Raw genomic sequence first — 27,734 nt, forward strand, 5'->3', positions numbered from 1 at the left:
TACCATTGTGTGCTGGAGCCCAGACTTAATCAGAACTTGTTTCTGAACTGATAAAAAATTAGTTCAGGCTTACGAGGGCCATTGTGGTCCTACAGGATGTCTAGGCACTGGATGTGCCCGATTCCATTCATATTCAGATCTGAGGGTTGTGCTGAGATGGAAAATGAGATGGTCCCTGCCAGGCTTCATGTTTGATTCGTACATTTCTCATCTAGATCGTATGGGAAGATTTTATTCCTTAAGAATTTCTGAAATTGAATACAAACTGCTTATAACTTCCTTTTTTCAAAATAGAGTTTTTCAGAAAAACAAAAGGCTTTATTTAATTCAGAGTGACACTTATGTATAGTATGCGTTAAAGATGAAATTTCCTCTTGTCTAGATGATTATCTGCCACTTCAGACTGCCGCAGGCTTCTTTGCTCAGCAGGACCTCAGTCCTTTCACACCGTCTCTCTATTTTATAGCTTCTAGTTTATTTAAACATGTTCCAGCCAAAGAATCTGGATATCTGTCATCCAGGGTAGTGCAGCAATAGCTCCAAAAAACAGTGCTGGCAAGTCTCTTGTAATTGCTGTGATTCAGAGGGACTACTGTGGCTGCTTCTGTGCCTGAAAGCTCCTCATTGTTCAAGACCACAGGCAGCCTCTTAGAATGAGGGACGTCTGCTGTCGATTTTGGCTGGTCACGAAGGGAAAACTCCTTAAAAAGCAGCTCCATCTATGTTTAATATTCAGTGGGTACAGAGAAGACAAACTTTCTTAACTAACAAGCAATGAGTCATGTTTTTGCTCTGGTTTGTCATATGGTATTTTAGGTAGCTTCTCATTTTGTGTTCCGTTCAGTTAAGCAAAAATTCCTAGAGAATGAAAGACTACCTCTGGATAATCTGTTTGACCTTGAAATTATTGAGAAATTCTTTGCCACTTGATTCTAGAGAACTAGTGACATTCTGGCTCTGGGAGGGAACAGGGTCCCTCTGCCAGTTTTTTCTGTGGTGTAAGGCGGAGCCTGGCCATTTCATCTAATGCTGTCTGTCTGTCTCATCTCACATATAGGAGCGGGATGCTGCACTCCAACCCTGGGGACTATGCCTGGGGTCAGACAGGGCTTGATGCCATTGTAACCCAGGTGAGGAGCTGCCTTTTGAGAATGTCTGTTCAATGTGTCTCATGGTTCCACAGGCTTCCTGCTTTCCTTCTGCTACTTTCTGAAATGACACTCACTCTGCTTTCTCTAATATTTTGAGCTTGTGGGTTTCCATTTTACTAAAGGGATAAATGGTTTATGGGTTTAGCTCAGTATCCATGTACTTTCTTGGTCCTAAGGGTTTTCTAGAAGATGGCTTCAACTTCAAAGGAAGAAAAGACCTCTATAACAAACAATATTTTCTGTCTTTGGCCTCTTGTTCAATCCTATGAGGATCCTGTTAACAAGTACTTCACAAAAAACAAGGGTCTCCTCACATGTTAAAGCAGAGATTTCTGCTAGATGGAGCAAAGTAGGGGAAGGAAGCAGAGGAAAAGGTATTCCTATGCCATCTGTAATTGTTTACACTTGTTTATATTTATTTTAATTGAGTTTTCATTTCCCTTATGGATTACTGAGAATAGAAATCATGTCATTTATATCCAAGTCTTCTTATAGGCAGTAATTTACCTTTTTATTGGCTAACCTTATGCTACTTTCCATACTCCCACCTTTTTTTCCTTTCAACAGGATGAAGTTTTTGAACTCGTTAAGTATTACTTTTGGTTAAGCTGTAGTTTTATTCATGACATCACAACCCTTTTGTTGCCTCTGAAATTGCTTTATGCCCAGAGGTGGGCCTGGCAATGATGGATCTATCTGTAGGCTTATACTAATGTCACTCTTAAATTGTAAAGCAATTTTGAGTGTTCTGGTAGCAGCCAAGGGCAAACCAAGCCTCATAGAGTCTTGCTGAAGTAAGAGCAGGTAACATTTCTAATAACTGCACTGTTTCTTCTCAGCTGGAGCAGCTCCCTCCCTAAGGATAGTTAGATGTCTATCATTGCTTCTTTTTTTCCTTTTTCTTTGTAGCTTTTAGGACAACTGGAAAACACAGGGCCTCCCCCAGCAGACAAGGAAAAGATCACATCTCTTCCAACAGTGACAATAACTCAGGAACAAGTTGGTAGGTTCATTTTCATACATGTTTTGTCATCTTATTATCTTTGTTCAGAATCCGAGCCATTTCCTATTCTAAGATCAAGTGAAGCTGTAGCACTCCTAAAATTCCTACTTAGGTACCAGATGTGGGAGGTATCTTCTCCCCCTTCATTAGGGTTAGTTAGCAGGTGATTTCTGAGCAATTATCATGTCCTTTTTCTGGATGCTGTGCAGGAAATAAAGAGGTACAAAGACATGTAAGACTTGATTTCTTAAAGAACTTACTAAGGAAAGCAAAACTCACCAAATGATTGATTAGCCAACAGTATAAAAAGTAGTGTTCAATAGAAGATACTGACTTTGGGGAAAGAGGAGGAGAAAAAAATGGGAGGCTAGGAATTTGTTTCACATCTGTTCTGTATGCATTAAGTGCTTTAGACAGATATTGTTTCATTTATAAGCACTGAAAAAACTTAGTGATAAGGGACATTATTTTGGACTGGAAGTTTCTTTCCCCAGAAAATCCAGCTTAAGAGACGATTTTAAAGACAGGATGGGCCATCTTACAGATATTCTATTTATGGAAAAGCCTGAACCGGTGTAGGAATGTCAGCATAGACATGGTTTCTCTATAAGGAGAATGACCTCATTAGATCTGAAATAGAATCTGATTTGGGGAGAGGAGAGGTATGACTGGGTAGCAAGGCTGGGGCCTTGTTATAAAGGACCTTGAATCTGGCAGAGTAGTTTGGGCTGGATATTTTAGGTGGTAGGTAAGTTTTGTAGTTCCCCAAGTGGAGGAATGAGAGAATTTAAGTGGTCTTTGGGGAAGATTAGTTGGAGGGTATTGTCTTTAAGAGGAAGAGGAAGTAGAAACAGGTATTTAAGAGGCTGTTGCAGCGTCTAGATGGAGTTCAGGTGATCGTGACAATGCTAACAAAAAGGAAAGGGTAGACTTCAATCATTTTGAGGAAGGACTTTCCTTACTTTTTTGTGTAATGGCATGAAGGGGAGGGGAAAGGGTAAAAGATGATTCTAAGATTTTATAACCCTGTTACTACAGAGGTGGTGCTGACATCATCAGGGGTGGGGAAATTGTGAGCTGGCCCTGGTTTGGGTAAGAAGGTGATGTGATGTTTTTAATTTTGAATTTGTTGATTTTGAGATGCAGGCTAAGAATCCAAGTGAAGATGATCTGGGAATTGCTATGAAGCTGGTAGTAGGGAAAATTAGCAGGTAGCAAAGTATAGGATATATTTGGAAGGTCTGGAGTCAGGACTACTACCTAGGAGGCTGTTACAGTAGACTAGGCATGAGGAGTAAAAGCTAGAATTAGGGCGAGGGTGGTGGGCATGGAGAGGAAGAAGTGAATCTATTAAGTGGTATTTTATTCCAAATGCCTTGAGTACTATGGAGCATGTAATAATCATGGCCCGGCTGCTGGAGAGGTAGACTAGCTGGTACTACTAGCCAGACTTGGGAAACTTGGAACGCACTGCCTGGTGTACCCAGTTTAGTTTGTAGCCATTTTCTCTCAGAGGAGAGGGCTTCCTGTTACTGGACTTGGAGCCTGAGGTGCGCTTGGGCCTTGCAATTCTGTAGCACCACCTCCTGGTACAGCTTTTAATGAACAGCGTGTACTAAAGGCTTTAGAGTAACCATGATGAAGTAGGATGTGTAATGTGGAAAGTAGTAGGGTAAAAGTGGCTTGAGACACTGAATGGGAACTGCTAAGATTGCTGAGGAGAGTCCCTTGGTTGTGGTGGACAGATTGCCGGTACATCCTCAGTGGAAACTGCCAGAAGACTGTCACATTTGGAAGATGTTTTTCCTGTTTTCCTTAACAGATAATCCAAGCCCTAGTTCTTGCAACTCTTTCCATTGAGAAGTAGGCCTTATATAGTTCCTGTCTAAGCCTTATTGGAATAGGCCCATTCATCTGTCCTTTCCTATCCCTGTCTGTTAACACCTCTATCCCCACTTTGAAATAAAATTCATACTTCTTGTCGGCCTCCTCCTCAGATGCACTTTGTCTTTGTGTATTCCTTTGGTTGTTGAAGACATTGGGCCAGTTTTTTCTTCCTTCTTTTTGCTTGTTTACTTTAAAAGGCGTTTCCTTCTCCAACAGATAAGGGTTTAGAGTGTCCAGTATGCAAAGAGGATTACACAGTTGAGGAGGAAGTCCGGCAGTTACCCTGCAACCACTTCTTTCACAGCAGTTGTATTGTGCCTTGGTTAGAACTGGTAAGTATAGGCAGCTCTCATCTGTGACGGGCAGCTGTTCCAGTTACATCTTGGGGGGTGGTTCACAGTAAGGGTGTAGCTAACAGTTCGTGGAGAGCCAGGCAGATCAGATTTTAGTCCCTGACTAATTCCTAGTAGCACCAGTACTGTTTTTTAGATTATTAATCTATTTGGAACTTCTCTGACCAGGGGTTAGAAAATTATGCCCTATAGGTCTCTCTAGCCTACCACTTATTTTTGTAAATGAAATTTTATTGGAATACAGATATGCTTATTTTTTTTACAAATTGTCTATGGCTACTTTTGTGCTATATCAGCAGAGTTGATTAGTTGCAACATAGGTGGTATGACCAACAAAGTCTAAAATACTTACTGTTTCTTTTCAGAGAAGTTTGCTGACCCCTGGTCTAGACTATCTCAGGTCATTGTTCCTGTTTAGTTCCATTTAGTGATAAGTATTAGCTATTGTTAAGTTGCTGGCCTAGAATTCTGTCATTTGTGTTGAAAGTTCTATTTGGGATATGTCCTGGTGTTACACTGTGGATTCCCGCATGCCCTCTGTGAGAATGCACATCTTTTTTGTCTTTCTACCTGCTGATTCTCAGGATTTCTTTCTTTTTTCTTTTTTTTTTTTGTCTTTTTTGTTGTTGTTATTGTTGCTGCTATTTCTTGGGCCGCTCCCGCGGCATATGGAGGTTCCCAGGCTAGGGGTCGAATCGGAGCTGTAGCCACCGGCCTACGCCAGAGCCACAGCAATGCTGGATCCGAGCCGCGTCTGCAACCTACACCACAGCTCACAGCAATGCCGGATTGTTAACCCACTGAGCAAGGGCAGGGACCGAACCCGCAACCTCATGGTTCCTAGTCGGATTCGTTAACCACTGCGCCACGACAGGAACTCCTCTTTTTTTTTTTTCTTTTTTCTTTTTTGGTCTTTTCAGGGCCACACCCACAACATATGGAGGTTCCCCGGCTAGGGGTCGAATCGGAGGTGTAGCCACTGGCCTATGCCACAGCCACAGCAAAGCCGTATCTGAGCCTTATCTATGACCTACACCACAACTCACAGCAATGCCATATCCGTAACCCACTGAGTGAGGCCAGGAATCGAACCTGTGTCCTCATGGATACTAGTCAGATTTATTTCTGCTGAGCCATGATGAGAACTCTTGATTCTCAAGATTTCTTAAGTGTTTAGTATTTCTGCCTTCCCAGATCAGGCTGTTTACCTGCATCTTTCTGTTTCAGCATGACGCATGTCCTGTGTGTAGGAAGAGCTTAAGTGGTGAGGACTCTACTCAGCAAACCCAGACCTCTGGGGCCTCTGCAAGCAACAGATTTAGCAGTGAAAGCCAGCTACATGACCGATGGACTTTCTGAAGCTAAACACCGCGTCTGAGCCAGGGCCATGGTAGAGCTCTTATCACAGCTGTTAATTGTATCAAAACAAAAAAATAGTAGGTGGATTTAAGAATCATTTAAGAAACCCCAACCCATAATATTAATTCAATGAGTGTTTTTCTTCTCTAAATTTAAAGTTAGTATCTACAGATGGAATTGTATCCACAACCAAATGCCTCTTACTCCTGAATTTGGAGTGATAATTTTGTAAGTGTGAAACTTAATTATGTGGGTTTCTCCTGCCAGAATAGAATCAGTTCCATAAAGTCTAGCTAGGGTCCTGCTATCTCTCATGTACGTTGTGATGGATGTTTCCACCTCTTTCTGCAGTCTCCACCCTACCATTAGTGTATTTTACAGTAAACACAGTGGGACCAGAGCCCTGGAGTCATACTGATATATAAAGTCCATCTGTTTTAATTGTATAAAAGCATCTACTCTTGGCCACATTAGCCATGATGTGAGATCAGGTTAATTCAGGAATCTAAGACTAATGGTTTTGTTGTTTCTTAAATCCTCAGAGAGAAAATCAAAGAAAAATTATGCTGGGAAGGAGAAAGTGGCTTATCATTGTACTCTTCGATTTTCTCATTCTTATTTTTAAAGACTACTCCATAAGATGCAACTTCTGCAGAACCAACATGACATGTCTTAGGAGTCTTATGTTGGTAGGAATCTGATTCAGGTTCCTTTTTGGGAATGAGTTGGACAGCATACATACACAGAAAGACAGATGTTTGAAATCTTTGGTTCTGAGGTTTTTTAATGATCCCTAACTTATTGTATATCCTGGCCACCTTAAAATAATTTCCCTCACAGAAACAATTACTTCATTACTGCTTCTACAGCCAATTAATTGTTTTTAGTAATTCATTCATTGGTCTTCAAGAATTAAGATTTTTTTGTTTCGTTTACATTTTCTAAGCCCTTTATCATCTCTGAACCTTTCTGTTTGCTTGGTTCTGGCTATACTTGGAGTCAAACTAATTATTGTGATTGTCCCCAAACAACTTGGCCTAGGAGAGGTAGGCCTTCTTTTTTCCAGCCTAAAAAATATATGCACATGCTCTTTGGCACATTTAAGTATTTAAAGTTTAATAAATGAAGAAGATTAAGAAAGTTATTGAAACTTCAGAGTCTTGAAAATAAATGATGGGGACATGTAACCACTGTTGTTGTACCAAAAAGAGTGACAGAGGGACACCATTTGTGTGGTCATATCAGCCCTTCATAGTTTGGAATGATTAGAACAGGAATGCTATTCTTCGGTGAGGCTGTTTGCTAGGAGTCTTTGCTCAGTTTTATTGACTGTCAAACACTAGTTTTAGGGGTGAAGGATGGAGTTAGAGATAATCTTTGTACTTTGCTAGAAGACAGAGGAATGGGGGAGGGAAGAGAGAAAGTGGGAGAGTTTAATTTAATTGCTGAATTAATAGCCTGCCTCTTAAAGTTGTGACCATAAGGTATGATTCAGGTTGGGCCCAGAGGGAATAAAGGATGTTTTCTCATGTGCCTCTTATGTTATACCTCTGTAGAGATTGTATCTTCAGAGAATGTGAACTATTTAACTATTGAAATATAGCCCAGAAATACACTGAATACCATTGGTTTTGAATGGGGAGGGGTGATGAGGCTGAGGGGACATGACAGGTATATTATGAATCTTTAATGGCCATTACTTAGGTGGAGAAGGGCTAGGCTGAAGTTGGGGCACAGTGCACTTTTTAAGTAGAACAATATCAGCTGCCTCAGAAATGTTATGCCAGCTGGAAATTTTAGTCTGCTTAGTATCTGGAGATGCCAGGGTAGGCAGATGTATTTTTACTTACAACTAGAGAGCTAGAAAGGATTTGAGTAGCTTGACAGAGGGACTCAAAGTACTGGATAGGGATTTAACTTTTCAATATTCAGTATGGCAAATAGCGTCAGTCTGAGTTATCTGAAATTTCCCTCACTTTTTTTGCTCTTTTAGATAGAAGACATGAATCTCTGTTTGTTGTTTCCAGAACCCCTCCTACTTAATGAGTCTTTAATGTTTCTTCCTAGAATAGGAGGCATCTCGGGCTTCCAGATTAATTTAGGTAAGGAGTGTATTCGAGTTCTCCAGAAAAACACAACCTATAAGAGATGTGTGTGTGCGTCTCTCTCTGCGTGTGTATAAAAGATTTATTATTAGGAATTGGCTCACATGATTCCGGAGGCTAAGAAGTCCTAGGATCTACAGCCAACCAACAGTTGAGCTGATGGTGTAGTTCTAGTCCAATTCCAAGGGTGTGAGCACTAGGAAAATTGGTGGTATAAGTTCCAATCCAAAATCCAGAAGGCTTGAGCCCCAAGACAGCCTAATGTTTCAGTTCGAGTTCAAAGGCAGAAAAAGACTGATGTCACGACTCAAGCTGTCAGATGGCAGGCGTTCTCTCTTGCTAGCAGGACTGTCAGCCTTTTTGTTCTATTCAGGCTTTCAGTTGATTGGGTGAGATCCACCCAATCTGTTTTACTCAGCCTGCTGATTTAGATGTTACTTTTATCAAAAAAATACCCTCATGGAGAGTTCCTGTTGTGGCTCAGTGGGTTAAGAACCTGACATGGTGTCCATGAGGATGTGGGTTGAATCCATGCCCTTGCTCAGTGGGTTAAGGATCTGGCATGGCCACAAGCTGTGGCATAGGTTGCAGAAGTGGCTCAGATCTGGTGTTGCCATGGCTGTGGCATAGGTCCCAGCGGCAGATCCTTTTTGACCCCTAGCTCAGGAACTTTCATATGCCACAGGTGCAGCTGTAAAAGGGGGAAAAAGAAAAAGAAAAAAACACTGTCACAGAAGCATTTAGAATAATATTTGACCAAATATTTGGGCACTCCTTAGCTCAGTCAAGGTAACACATAAAATTAACCATCACAAGGAGGAAAAACAAAAATGAAAACAACCAAGTGATCCTTATCTTACTTAAGTTTTACCAAGTAGGTCTGCTTTGCTTAGAGACATAAGTACTAGGGTTAAGTAGTGAAAGAAATGTATATGGGATGAGGACCAATTTGCTTTGTGCATCATATGTATTTTTCCCTCTTTAACTAAATTAACCTGGAAGCCTAAGATGCCTCCCATTCTAGGAAGAAATACTGCACATTCATTGGCTTAACACCAGAACATGGCTGGGGTTAAAAGTTTATTTCCGGAGTTCCTGATGGCTCAGCTGGTTAAGAATCTGGTGTCGTCGCTGCTGTGGCATGAGTTTGATGCCTGGCCCAGGAACTGCGTGCAGCCCCCAAAAATGTTTATTTCAAGGAATGCCTTACTCAAAAATGTTTGGGTGCAGCCCCCAAAAATGTTTATTTCAAGGAATGCCTTACTCTTAAATGTTTCAAACACAGTTTAGATGTAGTGCCCAAGGCAGAGGGCTGCATAACCAAGACTTTTCAGGTGTTCATTCCTTTACAGCTGGAAAGCTTACAGGAAACTGGAACCTTGCTAGGAGTCAAGGGAGAGATGATTCAGCTTTCCCTCATTATCAAAATGAATAGAAAATAGGTGTAATTTTCAATCTTGGGCCCTTAGACTTGAGGCTTTTACATTTATACTAAATGGCCTACTCTTTGAGTTTCATGCAGAGATAAACAGACATAACTTATTCATGAATGTCTTTTTTTTTTTCTTCCTTTTGTCCAGTATAGTTTGACATGAGAGGAAATAAAACTATTTTGTTACACATAATTAGGAGAGACTTCCTAGAGATTGGTAGACTTGAAATTTATATAGAACAACTCCTTGCTGGCCTCCAGATGTTTATTGCTTCTTGGGTAGTTTCCAGATGGGTTAGCCTGGCTGGACAGAACTGGGCAGTTGGGTGGGAAGGGCAGAGTGGTGAACATTTAACTGATACCTCCAACATCCTTGAGGTTTCTAAGCCAGTGAGTTGGGAGCAGAGAAGGAATAATCCTGGCATTAAAAAACTAATTTTCCCTCTAAGTTCCCATTGCTAGTTCTCTGGAGAGTTGAGAAACCTAGAGAATCTACATAAATGTGCGTGTGTGTTTATTCATAGACAAATGCATATGTGCACATTTCACTGTAGAGGAAGAAGGGATGTGGTGGGCACTGAGGTCAAATGAGCAGGGCAACAGCAGAGGGCTGGCACTTCTCTCACTGTACATGCCTCAGGACCATGTGTTTCTGCAGTTCTCTATTACGGGGCACTGTTGGCTCAGGTAAGCCGACTGTTCTGTGGTGAGAGGCAAAGGGATTCACTGAAGCTAGAAGTCTAGTCATTTCTGAAGGTTGAGGAAAAATGGCTTTGAGGAAAGAGTATTCATCTATTTCTGTGTTATAATTAGTTGAACTCAAACAGTTATCTGTTATTTAAAAATTTTTTTTTCTTGGTAAATTATGGATAGCAAATTGACTTCTCACAGGACCTGCTGCACACTTCAGTGTCTTCCTGGTGTCAAAGTGCCATTTCCTCAAGGAAAATGCATGTATCAATAACAAAAGCTCATCAGGTGGGCCATCATTGTTTTAAACAACAATAAACAGCCTCTGGGGCTTGGGGAAGTGAAGAGTACTTCAGAGTTGGTTGTTAGAGCTGATTTAGTTAGGCCACTGCCATCTGTGAAGGAAGACGGGCTAAGGAGCTGGGCTGGTGAATAGATATTTGAATATGAGGGAAGAACCCTCTTTGTCTCTGTAAAGAGGTGGGAAGATGAGGGTGCTATTTATGAGAATAAACCAGTAGGGATTTGGGAGTTTGGGGTGACTAGCAGGAGAGCGTACTCTTACTGAGTTCCCAAATGAACTTAACATAAGTTTAGGTTTTTTTATTTGTTTTTTTTTTTTTTTTTTTTTAACATAAGTTAAACGTGAGGGAGCTTAGGGAAAGATTTGGTGGCGTAAACATATCACAGGTGCCTATCCTGTGTGGGGAGGTTGTAACTTAGAGTAATGTCAATATCTCAGCACTTAGGCTGGGAACCACAGGGCTGCTCCCTGGGTTGAAAATAGAATGTGTAGAATACAATGTGTACAACTGGAGATCTTTTTCAAGATCACAACAGGATCAAAGTATCTCATCCAAAGGAAATTATGAGGTTTTGATATCTCAGACCTGTCAGAAATGTAGGATTACAGGGACTCACTCTCAGATTTTATATATATAAACTTTGTGTTTTGCCAGATTATACTTAGATGGTATCCACAGAAATGGAGCCTATGTGTTGCCTTTCCTTTTTCACCTGAAACACTTATGTCTATAAAAATGCAATATAGGCTTGTGGTTCTTAACCTTTTCTTTCTTTTTATCCTTTACCTTTTCTAATAAGCGGTACCATTTTTAAGATCCCAAAGTCAACAGACTCCATCCCAACAAGATTATAGTTGTATTTTTAGTATCTTTTGATGGAAAAAACACATAACAAAAAGCTGCTACAAGCTTTTACATTAATTTGTCTTTATTAGTCACACCAGGATCTATATATCCAGTTGAAGTATAGTATATACGTATTTGTAAGATAAATGTTATTAATTCAGATTAAAGATAATGCTTATACAGATTTCTTATAATAACTCCATGGCCTTACAGAGGTTCAAATTCCTTGGGTTGTGAATCACTCACATAGATTGAGGTTAAGATGTGTGTCCAGAAAACTGCTTACTCATGTATAGAAATTTATAGTCTTATTTGAAATCACTGGTATCGGTATACCTTGAAAGCCAAGATACAAGTATTTCAAATTTCTGTTTAACCAAGTCTTGAGATAAGCAGAATAAATAAAATTAATTCTTTAAAAGTGAGATCTTCGACTTGTTGCTTTGTTTATTCTGCTTAGTTCAAGTAGGAGCTAGTAGTCTAATGTTCTGGAATGTCTTGATAAACTTGGGCAGCAGTCATATGTCCTTTCTGCACGTTTTTTATGTAGCCCATAATTAGCATAGCACAATGGACAAAATCTTTTCTTTTCTTTCTTTTTTTTTTTTAAGGGCCACACCTGCAGCATATGAAAGTTCCCAGGCTAGGGGTCCAGTTGGAGCTACAGCTGCCAGTCTACACCACAGCTCACGGCAACGCCTGATCCTCAACCCACTGAGTAAGGCCAGAGGTCGAACCCACATCCTCATGGATCCTAATCAAGTTTGTTAACCACTGAGCCACAAAGGGAATTCTGAAAAAACCTTGCCTATAGTTGGGCATGACTTGTATGCAAAACTTCCAGTGATTGTAAAATATTGAGTAGTTTCAGAAGAGTCTTTGAATAATAAAAAGTAAAAGCCATCTCCAGACATGTGAGCTGAAAATTTAGTTAGTTAGAAATACAAAACTAACATAAAACAGAGAAAGATTAAAGTGAATGTAATAAAGTGGATAAAGCTTTGGAGGCTTCAGGGTCAGAATCTGAGTGGTTCTGTTTAAAATCCAGAGTCTCTTTTGATTCTCAGAGGTGTCTGTGAAAAAGAAAATAGAATAGGAAATAGCCTATTGTACAGATAAGTAGATGGAAATAGCACCTCAAAACTTCATTTGCCCAAAGACACATGTGTTGCAGAGCCAGAATCTGAATCCAGGTCTTTTGACTCTATGTCTAGTCTTTTTACCTCCATAAGACACAAAATCCAGAATCCCTAGCTTGAAGTTCAAGACCATCACTAATAAGGGTCTTACCCATCTCTTTCAGCCTTCTCTCTCTCTGCTCCCACAAACTTTAGCTCCCACATTTGGCAGGTCCTGGCCAAGGATCACAGGTAAGGTGTCTGTTTCCTTCTAATGGCTTGCCATTTAGTCCTTGTTTAGTTGGCTGTGTTCCCACCCCTTTATTCATGTAGTTCCCCTTATCAGGAATATCCTGCCTTCACCTCCTTGCTTGACTGTGACAAGAGGTTACATGTCCAAAGAGAGAGATAAGAGGATTTGTGAGTTTAGGGAGAAAAGGCTGCAGTTATCACTTTGACATTTATTTAAAAAGAGAGAAAAATGACCAAAGAGGTTGACAAGCACTTAGTAGCAGCTAGACAGGATCTGGGGTGCAGCTGTCTGCGCTAATCTTCCTCTTCCTCCAGCAGTGCTATGTGGATGCTATTGAATACCAAGGTCTCTTCGTTTCCTCATTTTCTGCCAAGTCAGTTACTGGATCTGGTGCTCTTCTCCTAGCCTGCCTATCTTTGCTTGCTTCCTCTCTCTTCCCTAAACAGTGTCAAATAAAAATTTCTTCCAAGAAAAATCGGTGTTCTCATTTTGTTTGACTTGGTTGTTTATTTTACTGTGTTGGAGGGAAGGGAGGACAAGTTCTTCTGGGGTACCACAACACACATGCTTATCCAGTATTTGAGTGAGAATTGTATACCAGCTGCTTTTGTGAAAGCTGTTTTTTGTTTTTTTGTTTTTTAACTGATGACTGAGGTAGGAAGAAAGTCAGGTTTGCTCTGGCAGTGAGGAAAGGACATTTGCCCATCTTATATCCCCCAGATTCTTGGTATACTTAGCATCTCTTCTCCTTTGTCCTGTTATTTCTTTCTACATATTGTAATGTGAAAGATACCAAGCTAAAGAGAATCAGATTTATCTTGCTGTGACTTTTTTAAAGTTTCCTCTGGCACAAGGCTTACAAAGCTGTAGAAAGAAAAAGGAAAACTTAGAATAGTCACAAAATACCTGATGTAATTCATCCTGAGATGTGTGATTGATAGACCCTTACGACTAGATAAGAAAGGAAAAGGAAAGAAGGGAAGGTATTGCATGTGTTGTGTCTTACTGCTAAAGTTGCAGTGAAATCTACCTGATCCTGGTGGAAGTGGGGAAGAAGCCAACCTTTGATCTCTCCTTGATGGAAGGTAGGACAATCAAGAAATAGATGGCACTCAAAAGTTCAAGGTAGGTTTTCCATGTATGGCACTGAATGACTGGCATGGTGATAGGACAGGAATACTTGTTGAAATTAGTTTCATGAGCCAAGGGAGGCACAAAGATCCAGGAAAGTCCCTCATGCTTTTTGTCACATGTGAGCATGATAACTTTGGGCCTGAGAAAATGTGTGTGCGTTTATTGTACTGAACCCTACCACTTCAGTATAACACATTTGGCAAGTCCTTGCCAAGGATCACAGACAAGGTCTGTTTTCTTTTGATAGTCTGCTATTAAGGGGCTGGAATAAGAGAGTGTTAGATGGTCTTATTTCTGGAAAAGGGAGGAGGCCATCTCAGAATGGGCAGAATGGTGAAGGAGTTGAGAGAGAAGATGCTTAGCAGGCAGTAGGTAATCACCAAGAGCACAGATTTTAGAGTGAGCAGGTCCTGTGTTAATCCCTGTGCACTGGGGCAACATTTAACCTCTTTATACTTGTTTACTAGTGAGTAATCAGGGAATGTTTACCTGGATTGTATGAGGTTAGAATCATCATATGTAAAGCCTAGCCCATCATATAAATTCTTTTATATATATATATTTTTTCCATTATAGTTGGTTTACAATATTCTGTCAATTTTTTACTGTACAGCAGAGTGACCCAGTCATATATATATATATATATATATATATATATACACACACACACACATATGTATATACTTTTTCTCAAATTATCCTCCATCATGTTCCATCACAAGTGACTAGATATAGTTCCCTGTGCTATACAGCAGGATCAAAAATTCTTTAAACAAATTTATTAAGAGCCTCCTGTGAGCCTGACACTTTTTTGGGGGAGCGGGGGGGGGGGGGGTAAACAAGACAAAGTTCCTGCGTTTATAGGGCTTACATCTGGTGGTATTTCAAACAGTGGTAGTTATTGATTTGAGGAAGCCCTAAGTAGGGCTTGGGATTAAGAATACCAAAGAGAGGCAAAAACCTGCATCAGTTACTGATTATTCAAACCTGATAGCAGGTCATTGCAAGTTCCAGTATTTTTATCTGACAGGGAAAACTCTGATCATACTCATAAATGGTGCTCAGAGGACTCAGCTGCAACTGTTTAATATACTCAATCCAGCCATCAGCCTTTCCAGAGAGATGCAGTGTTTAAAACCCACCTCCAGACCAAGTCTGTTTCTTGCCTTGCTCATCTTCACAGTATAGCCAAACATTTGTTGCCTCAACTTGTACCCCTCTGTTCATCCAGTAAGTAGAGGCATTTGTCTTTGCTTGCCTCTCCCACAGACTTTCTTTCCCAGTAGGTGTGACCTCCTACCAATGGAAGTCTGATTCATGTATCTTCCCCTAGTTAGTGTGAAGTCTTGAGTCCCTTTGGACCAGTTTTGCCTTCATACTGGTGTGATGTTTTCCTGTGGCCAGCCGGGGCCTGAGGAGCATTTCCCTGCCCCACTCTAGGCTTCCTTTCCACTCTCTGGAGAATAACCAAGATGTCAAGGTATATATAGCACCCTCATTTTGGGGGGTGCTTAAGATTCTTCTGAACATACCTTGAAGGGCCATCAGGCTGGTGACCAGCATCATCCAGGCCTTGTAGGAAGCCTGAACTGACAGCATCTTTACTGTGCCAAACTCAGGGCGTTTGTTTTAATCCTGTTACTGTGTAGTTCTCTGTCTCTGGTCCAGGAGAGAATTGATGGATGAGGGAAGGGTTTTGGAAGTCATTAATCGCTCTTTTGCATCCTCTGAGGACATCTTTTTATGATCTCCAAGGATGCCTCTCAGTGTAATCCATTGCCCCCACATAAGTATTTTTTAACATTTGTAGGTGGTGGTGATGACGTACTAAGCAGCAGTAAATATAGAATCTGTGTGTCACAGTGGGGATGCAAATAGGCCTGCTTGAACGAACTCTAAAGTCTTGCTGGGGAGACAGCTAAAATAGCTTAGTTACCTTGGACTTGGGTGTCCCCACATGTCATTTAAAAACCATCTTCTGGAGTGGGTCAAGCTGTTTCGCCCAAGTTAAAATCTTGGATTTTGTAATAGATCTGAATTTTCATCCACTATTTACTAGCTTAGCAAACTTATAAATTACCTTTGAGAGTGATTTGTCGCAAGAACAGTACCTACCTCAAAAGGCCATGAAGATTGAATGAAATAATCAAGATGTCACTTAGCACAATGCCTGGCACACAGTAAATGCTCAGTAAATGGTACTTACCGTTTATTGATATTATCTGTTACCTGTCTAGCCTTATTAGTTTCACCTTCCCAAAGGAACCTTTATTCCCACATTTGGTGAGCATCCATATTTGCTGGCTCTTATACTTAAACACACTGAGAGGATGAGAAAGGTTTTCCGTTTTAGGGAGAACCATCACAAGTAGATTAGAGTGTATTAGGAGAACATGAATGCTGGATTATGAGGCGCAAAGACGGTTGGATTCCCGTTCTATTCTCCTAGGCTTAGCACTGTGCCTGGGATGCACAGTGAGTGTGTTGTGATGAATGAAAGAGGAGTTTTCATTAGTGAGATTAACAGGAACAGAATATTTACATAAGTAGTAGAATGAAACTATAGAGAACCTCCAGTGCCAGGCTAAACTAATTCAGATTTTGTTACATAGATAGTAAAAAGCCATTAAAACACTGAATGGTGTGTGACATGTACAAATGAGCATTTTAGAAAAATGTCTGGTGGCAGTACAGATTAGAGGCAGAGACAGTATTTAGAGTTGGCGGACAACTTATTAGGCAATAGGACCTGAGGTAGGTGTGGGAGCTAAAAAGGTGAATAAGACATGGGCAGATTTCAAGGAGCTTAGGAGACTACTGTGATATTTTAAGTGTGAGATAATGAAGACAAACCCCTTTGGAAAGAAAGGAATGAACATTGTTAAGAACTTACTAGTACTTAGTAACTGGCTAGGGGAAGAAAAAAGGAGAAGCCAAGGTTTCGACCAAGAATCATGGACAGGAATAGGGTCTCAGAAGGCTAGGCCTGATTTTTGAGTGAGGGGGTGGTAGGACATTCAGGAGCAGAGTCCAGTTGTCTGTGGAAATGTTTAGTTGAAACTGAGCAAAGAGGTTAGAGCTGGAGTTGATGTGTGGGCCAACTGCAAAGAGGTACAGGCTTAAATCATAAGGGTGGGTGAGAAATTGGGAGAGATAATAGAAAAGATTGAAGGAGTTGGGAGTGAGTCTTGGGGAATGAATTTTAATGCTTGAGAGATGGGAGACGCAAACAGAGGCAGAGAAGGAGAGAAAAGGACACCCAGAATGGTAGAAAAACCAGGGGAGAACAGAGTCACGGAGGCCAGTAGAGATGAGCTAAGGGAGAGAATGGAAGTGCCTAATGCTAAGCTAGTTGGGTCAGATGGGAAGACACAAGGAAGCAGGGAAGAAAAGAGAAATCTGGAGCTCCCTGGTGGCCTAGCAGTTAAGTTGTCACTGCTGTGGTGCAGGTTTGAGCCATGGCCCAGGAACTTACACATGCTGTAGGTGCAGATGAAAAGAAAAGAAACAAAAATCAACCTAGACTGAAGTAGAAAATTTGGATTGACTCCTAACCATAGGAGATAATAAATACATTTGTTAAAAGGCTTTGGGCCAGGTTTTTATGTGGGGTGAGGTGGGTGTAATTTATGTTTTTCTTAAAGTCAAAATGATACTATTTGAAAGTTCATAAAGAAATAGTAGGCCCAGGAACTTCCAGATGCTGTGGGTGTTGCCAAAAAAAAAAAAAAAAAAGAGTAATAACAGTGTCCTTTTATCCCTAGAGACAACCACTGTCAACTCTGAGATGTTTCACCATATTCCCACATAAATGTTAATATTACCGCTTGGTTAACTTGACGTTGTCTAATGACTTTCTGTTATAGAAGATGAGGATGTGGTTCTCTTAAACCTCTACCCTTCTCTCCCTCTTTCAAAAATCATATCATAAATTTTAGTTAATTTTTATGTAATTTGGATTCTGCAAGTGCTACTTATTACAGAACCAAGTTGTGTGTGTAATTATATATTTCCTTTTGTAAAATTTAGTGTTTTCCCAAGAGATAGTGATCACTTTAAATTTTTTTAAACAGACAGAATCTTTCATATCCATATCTTTAGTCTTTCATCAGATCTGTCATAGGCCTTCAGAGAGATGAGCCCTCTTTCTTTTGTTCTCTTTGTTATGTTTTCTTCAGGACAAATTGCCCTTTGAGGCCCTTTTTTATTCTAGAATTTCCTTATCCCTCTTCCCTCAAGCCAGAGCAGTGAAAATGCTGAATCCTAAACTGCTAGGCCACCAGGGAACTCCCTGGTAGCTTCTTAAGAAAGGTCACATGGAAGGCAAATTTTTTTTTTTTTTGAATCATTGTGTGTCAGACACTATCTTTGTTTTTCCCTTATGCTTGATTGGGAGTTCTTGCTGTGGTGTAGTGGGATCAGCGGCATCTCTGCAGTGCCAGGATGCAGGTTAGATTTCTGGCCTGACACAGTAGGTTAAAGGATCTGGTGTTGCCGAAGCTTCAGTGTAGGTTGCACTTGCAGCTGGAATCTGATCCCTGCCCCAGGAATTCCATATGTCAGGAGGTGGCCAAAAAAAAAAAAAAAAAAAGATTCTTAATTCATAGTTTGGGTATAGAATTCTAGATAGAACATAATTTTCAGTTTTGAAGAGCTGTGCCATTGGTGGGTAACATGGCAACACAGTCACTCTGCTGGGCATACGAGGAAGTCATAGACATAAAGCTGAGGCTGGAGTGTCCATATTTAGGCTGTGCCAAAGTAGTAACAGAGCAGGAGGGCAAACACAAAATGAAGAAAATATGCAGAAATGAGAGGCCTTGCTCCCCCAGAGAGATTGAGACAGTAACTCTTTGGGGTTCTGTTGGCTTTATGGTTGCTGATTCCAGAACTCATGAGGATTAGCTATACTTTTGCTTAATTTTTCCCCCTTTAATCTCTGGCCGTTTGAGTGGGTGTCTGTTTCTTATGACTAAATACTCTTTAAGACAGCCATCTATTTTATCTCAAATCCATCTCCCTGTTCCAGCCTGAAGGCTCAGTGCCTGTATTAAGAAATACAGCCACCTCTCTGAGAGAATGAATTGGGAATCAGGAGTCCAAAATTCCAGACCTCTATCTGATTTTATTGGCACTAGACAGTGAGTGGCTTTGGGTAAGTAGCTTTACCTGCTTGTGATTCAATCTCAGTGTCAATAAAAATGGGATGGTTGCCTCAGAAAGATTTATTTAAATTGAAGACAAAATGAATATTGTATCCATGCTTTGAGGAGAGGCAGCACTTGCCAGTGGGAGTGATGGAAAAGGATTTGGGTAATGGGAAGGACTCTTTTCCAAGAAGACTGCCTATTCAGGACCTGAAATGACTACTTGTCCCCAGCTGTTGACCCTGCTTACTGTCCCATCTGGTGGCATTAGGGATATCAAGAACCCACTTGTGACTAAAACAGAAAAAAATGGCCCCGAAGGTGGATATCCAGCTCTGGCTTCTGGCACAACACTGGTAGGTCCCACTGTCTAATGGTGTGTCTTGGTTTATGGTGAACACCAACTGAGATGATGATTCATTGATACCATCTCTTCCAGGATCCTATTTAAGTGTCAGTTACTCCAAGCTGGTCTCATGGGAACAGTCTCAAGATTTGTCCATGCATGAAAACAAACAAAAACTGCTGTACTGGCCTCAGCCTCTTCTTTCTTCTTCTTCCTCTTTTTTTTTTTTTTTTTTTTTTTTCCCTACAGCCTGTAGCAGTTTGATGTGGGCTCTCAGACCAGGGATTGAACTTGGGCTGCAGCAGTGAAAACACGGAATCTGTTAAACCACTAGACCACAAGGCAACTCCCATCAGCCTCTACTTTCTTAAGTCACACAGTTGCTTTCCCTCCTGGAAAGTTGAGCTGAGAATGTGCATTCATCCTGGAATAGGAAGGGAAGTGTTAGCCATGGGAGGCCAGTTTACATGGTAAACTAAATTCACTCACATATAAATGTTGAGGCAGAGATGGGAGCTGCCTCATTGACATTAAATACCACCCTCTTTGAAGAGTAGCCTATATGGGCTATACCCATATCTGAGGGAGACCTGCAATCCCAGTTCTTCATTAATTGTATACATCTAATCCTTGGTATAGCCCAAGAGACAAGTATTATTATTTCCATTTTACAGATAAACTAAGGTACAGAGTGGTTAAGTGGGTTGCTTAAGTTGACAAATAGCGTAGTATCTGTGTATCAAACCTGGACTTCATACATTTATTGTGTGTGAGAGCCTGAGGGCCAGATTACCAGGCTTTTTTGCAACAAGCAGGGGCAGAATGTCTGATGGAGGAGGTTAATAGTATTAGTTGTAACAAAAAAGAAACTATATTTTCACCCTTTCATTAGTGTCAAGAGGAATGAGTCCTTTTCTTCCCCCACAGAAAAAAATCATGGGATCCATCCCTCATGAGTCCAGGATTCTCCCTGATGGCTGTCTCTGTGCTGGGGATCTTGGAATGGGCTGTCCTCACCAGCAAGCTGGATGTCCACAATTGCCAGCAGAGTAGCCAGGGCAAAGCAGTCTTTGCCAGGTGCCATCAGCATCCTGTATGTTGTGATTCAGATGTTTAGCAAGAATGCTTAATGTAGATTTTCTTCATGGAGTTGCCCATACTGGGTATTATCTGTCTTTTACATTTTTGCCAGTCTGATGGATGTAAAATAAGATCTGTCATTTTGCTTTACAAAACTATAACTCATGAGGGGGAGGATGACTTCATAATTTATTGATCAGTCACTGGTATTTCCTCTTCTGTGAACTGTCTGTTCACTTTCTTTGCATGTTTAAAAAAGGAACTTTCTCTATATTAGAGATATTTAACCTGTTGCTATTTTTTTTAACAAATATTTTCTTCCAATTTGTTGTTTGTCTCTTTTATGTTTTTTTCCATAAGGAAAATTTACATTCGTGTGTAGTTAAATACATTTATCTTTTGAGTTATCTATGTTCCCTTTATCGTTTACATAAATTTCCCTTAGGCTGAAGTTATAATTTTTTCCAATTTTTTTATTTTATCTTTTATGTTTATATTTTCTAATTTTAGCTAAGAAAAATTATTCTCATGTTAAAAAACACAAATGAAACAAAAACCAAAACCAAGAAAACACCTGAATTTTCATCAAAAGGGACATAGTTGAATAAATTTTGATTCATTTACACAATAGAGTATTATATATTAAAAAGAATTAGTTCTATAAATATGAGCCATAGAAAAGGCAAAAAGACAAAAAAAAAATTGTCACACAGTGTTTGTAATTACATGAATTTTTTACTGACATAGATTTCCTTAGCATTTTGATTATTTCCAGTCTTTTCCTAACCCTGCTTTGTACATACATCATTTTGCAAATAATGAATCTCTAGAAATGGCATTGCTGGTCAAAGGGTATATACATTTGCTCTTTTGAGAAATGCTGCCAGTTGTCCTCCACAGAATTTTGACCAGCATACTTTTCTACCGTAGGCATATGACATGCTTCCTTGAACCCATGCCAACAACGTGATACTAATTCGAGAGGTGAAAAATGGCCTTAATGTAGTTTTAATGTATGGTTCTCTTATCATGACCAAGGTTAAGTACATTTTTACATGTTTAAGAGACATTGGTTTTTCCCTTTCCATAAAATTGCTCATTTTCTATTGGGTTGTTGTCCTTGGTGCTATTTTTAGATTGAGTTGTAGGTGCTCTTAATATATTCAAAAAATTAGTCCTTTGTGATAGGATATAGAAATATTTTTCTAGTTTGCCATTCATCTTTTCCTGTGGTAGTTTTTGTTGTGCAGAATTTTTTTTTTTTCCTCTCCTTTTTAGGGTCACACCTGCAGCATATGGAAGTTCCCAGGCTAGGGGTTGAATTGGAGCTGCAGCTGTGAGCCTGTGCCAGCCACAGCCATAAGATCCAGGTTGCATCTATGACCTACACTGCAGCTCACAGCAATGCTGGATCCTTTAACCCACTGAGTAAGGCCAGGGATTGAACTTGCATCCTCATAGATACTAGTCAGGTTCTTAACTCACTGAGCCACAATGGGAACTCCTTTGCAGAAACCTTTTTGTTTTCATATAATTAAACTTATCAATCTGTTTTTTTTCACTTTGATGACTTTCAGGTTTTTGACATGCTATGTATATATAAGCTGTCTCCACCCCAAGATTGAAAAAATTCTTCCATGGTTTCTTCCAGTATTTTTACGTTTTAATTTTTACATTGAATTTTTTTTTTGGTTTTTATGGAATTTATTTTGGTGAACGGTGTGAGGTGCATAACAATTTTTCTCAAGTTACCTACCGATCATTCTAGTACCTTTAGTTGAGTAAAACTTCTTTCTCCTGTTCATGTGAAATGCTTTGTCATATACATTTGTATGTATACAGCCTATTTCTCTACAATCATTTTGTTTATATATGTGCCTGAAAAATTTTAGATTTTTATATTTTCTTAGAAAATTATAATTTATATATTTGTTATTTTAAAATGTCTAATCATATAGATTTAGATTTTTTTTGGCCACACCCACAGCATGTGGAAGTTCCCAGACTAGGGATGAAACCCTTGCCACAGCAGTGGCCCAAGCTGCTGCAGTGACAACACTGGATCTTTAACCTGCTGTGCCACAGGAGAACGCCTAGAATATTTTAACATTGAGTCCCGCTCTTTTTTCAGATTTTTTTCTATTAATGTTCTATCTGATTTTTATAATCTGCTTGTCTAGTCTCACACTTCCCACCATCAACCAACAAGAAGACCTATTAGTATTTTTAAAAATTGGGTTATGTTCAATTTATATTTTAACTTAGAATTGAAATTTTTGTGACATTGATTTTCTTGATACAAGAATATGATATTTTTTAACATTTTAAAAGTCTTATGTTTTTGTTTTTGGTTTTTTTTTCGCTGTGCCTACAGCATATGGAAGTTCCTGGGCTGGGAATCGAACCGTCATCATAGCAGTGACTCAGGCCACTGCAGTGACAATGCTGGATCCTTAACCTGCTGTGCCAGGTTAAGAGAACTTCTGTGTTTTGATATGTATGTCTCTCAGCCAAAATTTATAAGTTTTTTCATAAAGGCCTTATCTGTTTCTTAAGTTTATTTCTGAGTATTTTATACTTTTTGTCACCATTGAAAATATCTTTTTCCCATTGTATCATTTATGTTTTTGTTTATATCTTTATGTCATTTTAACTTTATACCATTCATTATATCTTTTAACTCTTCATTACTTTTCATAACCTGAAAGACTGTTTATTATATGTTAATTTCATATTCAGTTACATTCTCTCAATTCTGTAATTATTTTTAATAATTTTTCAGTTGATTCTCTTAGATTTTTCTAGTCAGTTATATTATTTGTAAATAATGGTGATTACTTCCTTTTTAATTTTTTTTTTTGTCTTTTGTCCTTTTAGGGCCACACCCGTGGCTTATGGAGGATCCCAGGCTAGGGGTCTAATTGGAGCTGTCGCCGCTGGCCTATGCCAGAGCCACAGCAACACCAGATCCAAGCTGTGTCTGCGGCCTACACCACAGCTCAGGGCAATGCCGGATCCTTAACCCACTGAGCGAGGCCAGGGATCGAATCCGTAACCTCATGGTTTCTAGTCATATTTGTTTCTGTTGTACCACGATGGGAAATCCCCCCTTTTTAATTTTTATATCTATCTTTATTTCTTTCTCCTGTTTAATTGTATTGGCTAATATCTCCAGGAAATAGAGAATAATAGTGGTGATAAGAGTACTTTCTTTTTTTCTGAGTTTAATGAAGGATGCTTCAGTTGTTTCCTTATTAAACTTTGTGGTAGCTTTGGGGATTAGATATATTTTATTATGTTAAGGGATATATATTTCTATTTTATTGGATTTTTAATATATCAAGAGTAAATGTTGAATGCTTTATTAGTTGCCTTTTAAACATCAGTGGAAATGACAATGTGATTTTTCTTTGTTCCCATATTATGGCAGTCTGTGTTAATAGATTTCCCAAAATTGATGCATCCTTGCAATCCTAAAAACAAAACAAAAATAACATTTGATCTTGGTATATTAGTCTTTTAATATACTGCTAGATTCTTTTTCACAATATTTTATTTAAGACTTCTACTTCAGTCTTCAAGATTGATTTTTAAAAATTTTGGTGTTACTTTCATTGGGTTTTGGAATAAATGTTATTCTCACTTCACAAAAAGAATTTGGAAACTTTTTTAAGTTTAGGAATAATTTCAATAGCATCGAACTCATCTGTTTTTTTTAAAGCTTTAGTAGAATTCTCCAATGATATTATCTGGGTAAATGTTTAGAGGGGAAGTTAGACCCTGATAATTTTTCTCTATTTTCTGTTAGGTAATTATTCTATTTAGTATTTTCTCTTTACTGGAACCAGTTTTTATGTGTTAAAATTGTTTTAGAAAAGATTTCTGCTTTATCCATAATTTATATTCATAGAATTGAGAAAAGGGATTGTTATGGTTCTTTAACTTTCCTCTGAATTCATAGGTCTTTCTGTTTTTAACTTTGTATATTTGTGCTTTGTCTCCCCTTTTTTCTTGATTACATTAATTATCTGATTTATTGCTTCTTTTTCCTGAATAAACAGCTTTTGACTTATTCTGTCATCTTCTATTTTCTTGTTGATTTTCACATTTAATTTTATTCTTTCCTTCTACTTTCCCTATATTTATTTTTCATTTTCCAACTTTGCAACTTAATTTCTTTATTTTCATTCTTTTTCATTAGTTAATATAAAAAGTACTGAATTTTCATTACAATATTGCTTTAACTGGATCCCATAGGCATTTTTTTTTATATGTAGTGTTTTTCATTTACCATTTCCTAGATATTCCATAATTTCCTTTTTTATCTTCTCTTTTAACCAGGAGAGTGTTTTAATAGTTTTGAGGTGGTAGATTCTTTTTTTTTTAATTTCCTGATTTTGTTAATTACTGCACTGTTACTTTGTTTTACTGCATTGAGAATTTTTCTGTATATATTTATAGACCACAGAAAATAATGCAAAGATAATAGCAAATTATTTCTATTTTTTACCTCAGAGAGGTGTCTTGTGAGGGAAGTGGGAAAGCTTATCAATTTTTCTTTATACCATTTTAAGTTTTTTGACTTGCTAAGACAAGCCTGTAATACTTTTATAATTTAAAAAATTGAATACAATTTATACATGTACATATGTATGTATCTGTCTGTCAACACACACACACACACACACACATGCACACCTGGAAGGAAATGTGGAAATATATAAAAAATATTAGGTGTTTACTTTGGAAATAGGTTGGAGAATTTAGAGACCAATGAAAGGAACTCCCATTATGTGTTTTATGTACTGTATTTATATTTTTACAGTGACAATTTTAGGAGAAAACTTAGTCAAATGGCAACGTGAGGTCAAAATTAAAAGGTGTCTATTTGTGGAATTAATAAAAATGCTGGATGATAGAAAATAAGAAACAAGAAGCCAGTCAGAATTAAAGTGTTCTAAGGCAGTTGCCTTAAAACTGAAATGTGTATAACCTAGGAGGTATTAAAACATTCTAAAAGGTATGTGGGCACAATAAATTAAATGAATTAATGTCTAAATCCTCAGTTGTCAGTTGTATTTCTTCCTAAAATTGACCTGCTTGAGAAAGCACCTGTGACTGAGCCACCTGCTGATTGTCCTTTCCCACCTCCACTTTCCCAGCTGACCTTTTCTAACTTCATAAAAGAAAGGCAGACCTCTCATTATTCTGGCTTTATATGGAGCATTGTCCAGGGGTATAAAAATTTCTAGGGAACTAGAGGGATAATTTGAAATAGGGTGCCTAGTTGAAGGTAAAAGAAAATCCGTTCATAGATCAAGTGGCTTCTAATTCTTTGCTTTTAACAAATTGAGATGGCTAATGGAATTGTTAGCTATGGGATAGTCTGCTATTTCCCCCCAGTGCCCATCTCCCTGAGGCTTCCATTTTTAACAAGCCCTCCCACCCACCTCCACTGAGTTTTAACAGAACATGTCTACCTAGCTGGAGACTACGTTTCCTAACCTTTTTTCATAGATGAGGTTTAACTCTGTGGCTAAAGTTCTTGTCAATAGCCAGTAAAAGGAAGTAGTATGTGCTACTTACAGGTCTTGCTCTTTGTAGTAGATTGGGAAAAAGAAAAAAGGAAAAAAAATACCTCACATTTCTCCATCTCTAAATACTCGCCTCTTGAGGTGTGACTTCTCTGCCTGTGGAATCTAGGCTTAGCCATATTACTTGCTTTAGCTGATGAGACAAACTTAGCAAATGTGGTTCAAGCAGAGTCTCGTAAAATCCTTATGTGTTGGATTTTTGCCCTATTTTGCTGCTTTTAGAACCCAGCCACTCTGTGACAAAGCCAGACTAGCCTGCTAGATGCTAGAGACGTGACACAGGTCTCTCTCATCACCCCAGCCGAGCATCAGACCTTTGGCGGAGGCCGTCTTCAACCATCAGTACCCAGACAACCTCCAGCTGACTACAGACAAAGGAGTGAGCCCAAGGGACCAGTAGAACAACTGCCAGTTTAGCGCGGCCCAACCACAGAATTGTAAGCTAATAAATGACTCTCAAAATTTTAAACTACCTTTGGAGTTTGCATTGTGGCGCAGCGGAAACAAATCCGACTAGTATACATGAGGATTCGAGGTTTGATCCCTACCCTCGGGGATCTGGTGTTGCCATGAGCTGCGGTGTAGTGTAGGTCGCAGGTGCAGTTTGGATCCCCTGCTGCTGTGGCTGTGGTGTAGGCTGGCAGCTGTAGCTCTGATTAGACCTTTAGCCTGGGAACTTCCATATTTCCCAGGTGCAACTCAAAAAGAAAAAAAAAAGAAAAAAAATTTAAACCACCAAACATTGGGTGGTTTGTTGTGTAGCAAAACGACTGAATGTTCATCCTTTTTTTTTCTTTTCTTTTATATTTTCTACTGTCTGGAATGTAGGTAGGGTGCTGATGAACTGGCATCAGTCATTGAGCCAAAGGCAATATTGTAAGGAATGGGAAAGCAACAACACAGGAGGAACTGTGTTCCTGGAAAATGTTTTGGAGCAAAGTATCCTACCTACCATAGACTACTCAGGACTATTATTACTCAGGACTATTACATGGCATAAAATTCTATCTTGTTTAAGCCGCTGTGTTTTTGTTTTCCCATTTCTTTGTTGCAGGAGCTTAGACTGTACCTAAGCAGTATATCAGCTATAAAATTAGGGTGGTCGGAGCTCCCATCGTGGCGCAGTGGAAACAAATCTGACTAGGAACCATGAGGTTGCGGGTTCAATCCCTGGCCTTTCTCAGTGGGTTAAGGATCTGGCGTTACTGTGAGCTGTGGTATAGGTCACAGACATGGCTTGGATCTGGTGTTGTTGTGGCTGTGGTGTAAGGTGGTAGCTATAGCACCAGGTAGACCTCTAGCTTGGGAACCTTCATATGCCATGGGTGCAGCCCTAAAAAGACAAAAAGACAAGAAAAAAAAATTTAGGGTGGTCATTAAATGTGTTTTTATGGTAGATTACCATGTGATTTTTTGCTGTTTGATGTAGAAATTTAAAGAATAGAGTGATGTTGCTGTTAAAAATTATTTCCTTTCATTCCTATCTACTTATTTATGTGAACATTATCTCTCAGCACAAATACTTACTGAGAAAGAAAAATAGAAATAATTGATGCTCAACCCTTTTTCTTTCTTTTTTAAAAAACAAATTCCTTGGGAGTTCCCATTGTGGCTCAGTGGGTTAAGAATATAACTAGTGTCCAGGAGGATGCAGGTTCGATCCCTGGCTTTGCTCAGTGGGTTAAAGGATCCGGAGTCGCTGCAAGCTGTGATGTAGGTTGCAGACGCAACTCGGATCTGGTATTGCTGTGGTTGTAGGCTGGCAGCTGCAGCTCTGATTTGACCCTTAGCCTTGGATCTTCCATATGCTGCAGGTTGAGCCCTAAAAAGACAAAAATCAATAAATAAATTCCTTTTTTTGGCCACCCCTGTGGCATGTAGAAATTCCTGAGCTAGGGATTGATTCCAAGCCACAACTGTGACAACACTGA

The 27,734-nt window shown here is 39.2% G+C and overlaps 1 protein-coding gene across 2 annotated transcripts in view; it reads left to right on the forward strand.

Annotated features, from left to right (window-relative positions):
• RNF115 (ring finger protein 115) overlaps positions 1–7,286 on the forward strand; it is a 78,096-nt gene extending 70,810 nt beyond the window's left edge. For both annotated transcript variants that reach the window (XM_047784830.1, XM_047784831.1), the window contains 4 exons: positions 1,058–1,130; positions 2,061–2,154; positions 4,258–4,373; positions 5,622–7,286. In XM_047784830.1, the coding sequence (XP_047640786.1) occupies positions 1,058–1,130; positions 2,061–2,154; positions 4,258–4,373; positions 5,622–5,753 (415 nt within the window). In that variant the 3' untranslated portion in view covers positions 5,754–7,286. The remainder of the gene's footprint in view (positions 1–1,057; positions 1,131–2,060; positions 2,155–4,257; positions 4,374–5,621) is intronic.
• Positions 7,287–27,734: the final 20,448 nt, after the last annotated feature.

Source organism: Phacochoerus africanus, chromosome 6, assembly GCF_016906955.1.
Source record: "Phacochoerus africanus isolate WHEZ1 chromosome 6, ROS_Pafr_v1, whole genome shotgun sequence".
NCBI lineage: Eukaryota > Metazoa > Chordata > Mammalia > Artiodactyla > Suidae > Phacochoerus > Phacochoerus africanus.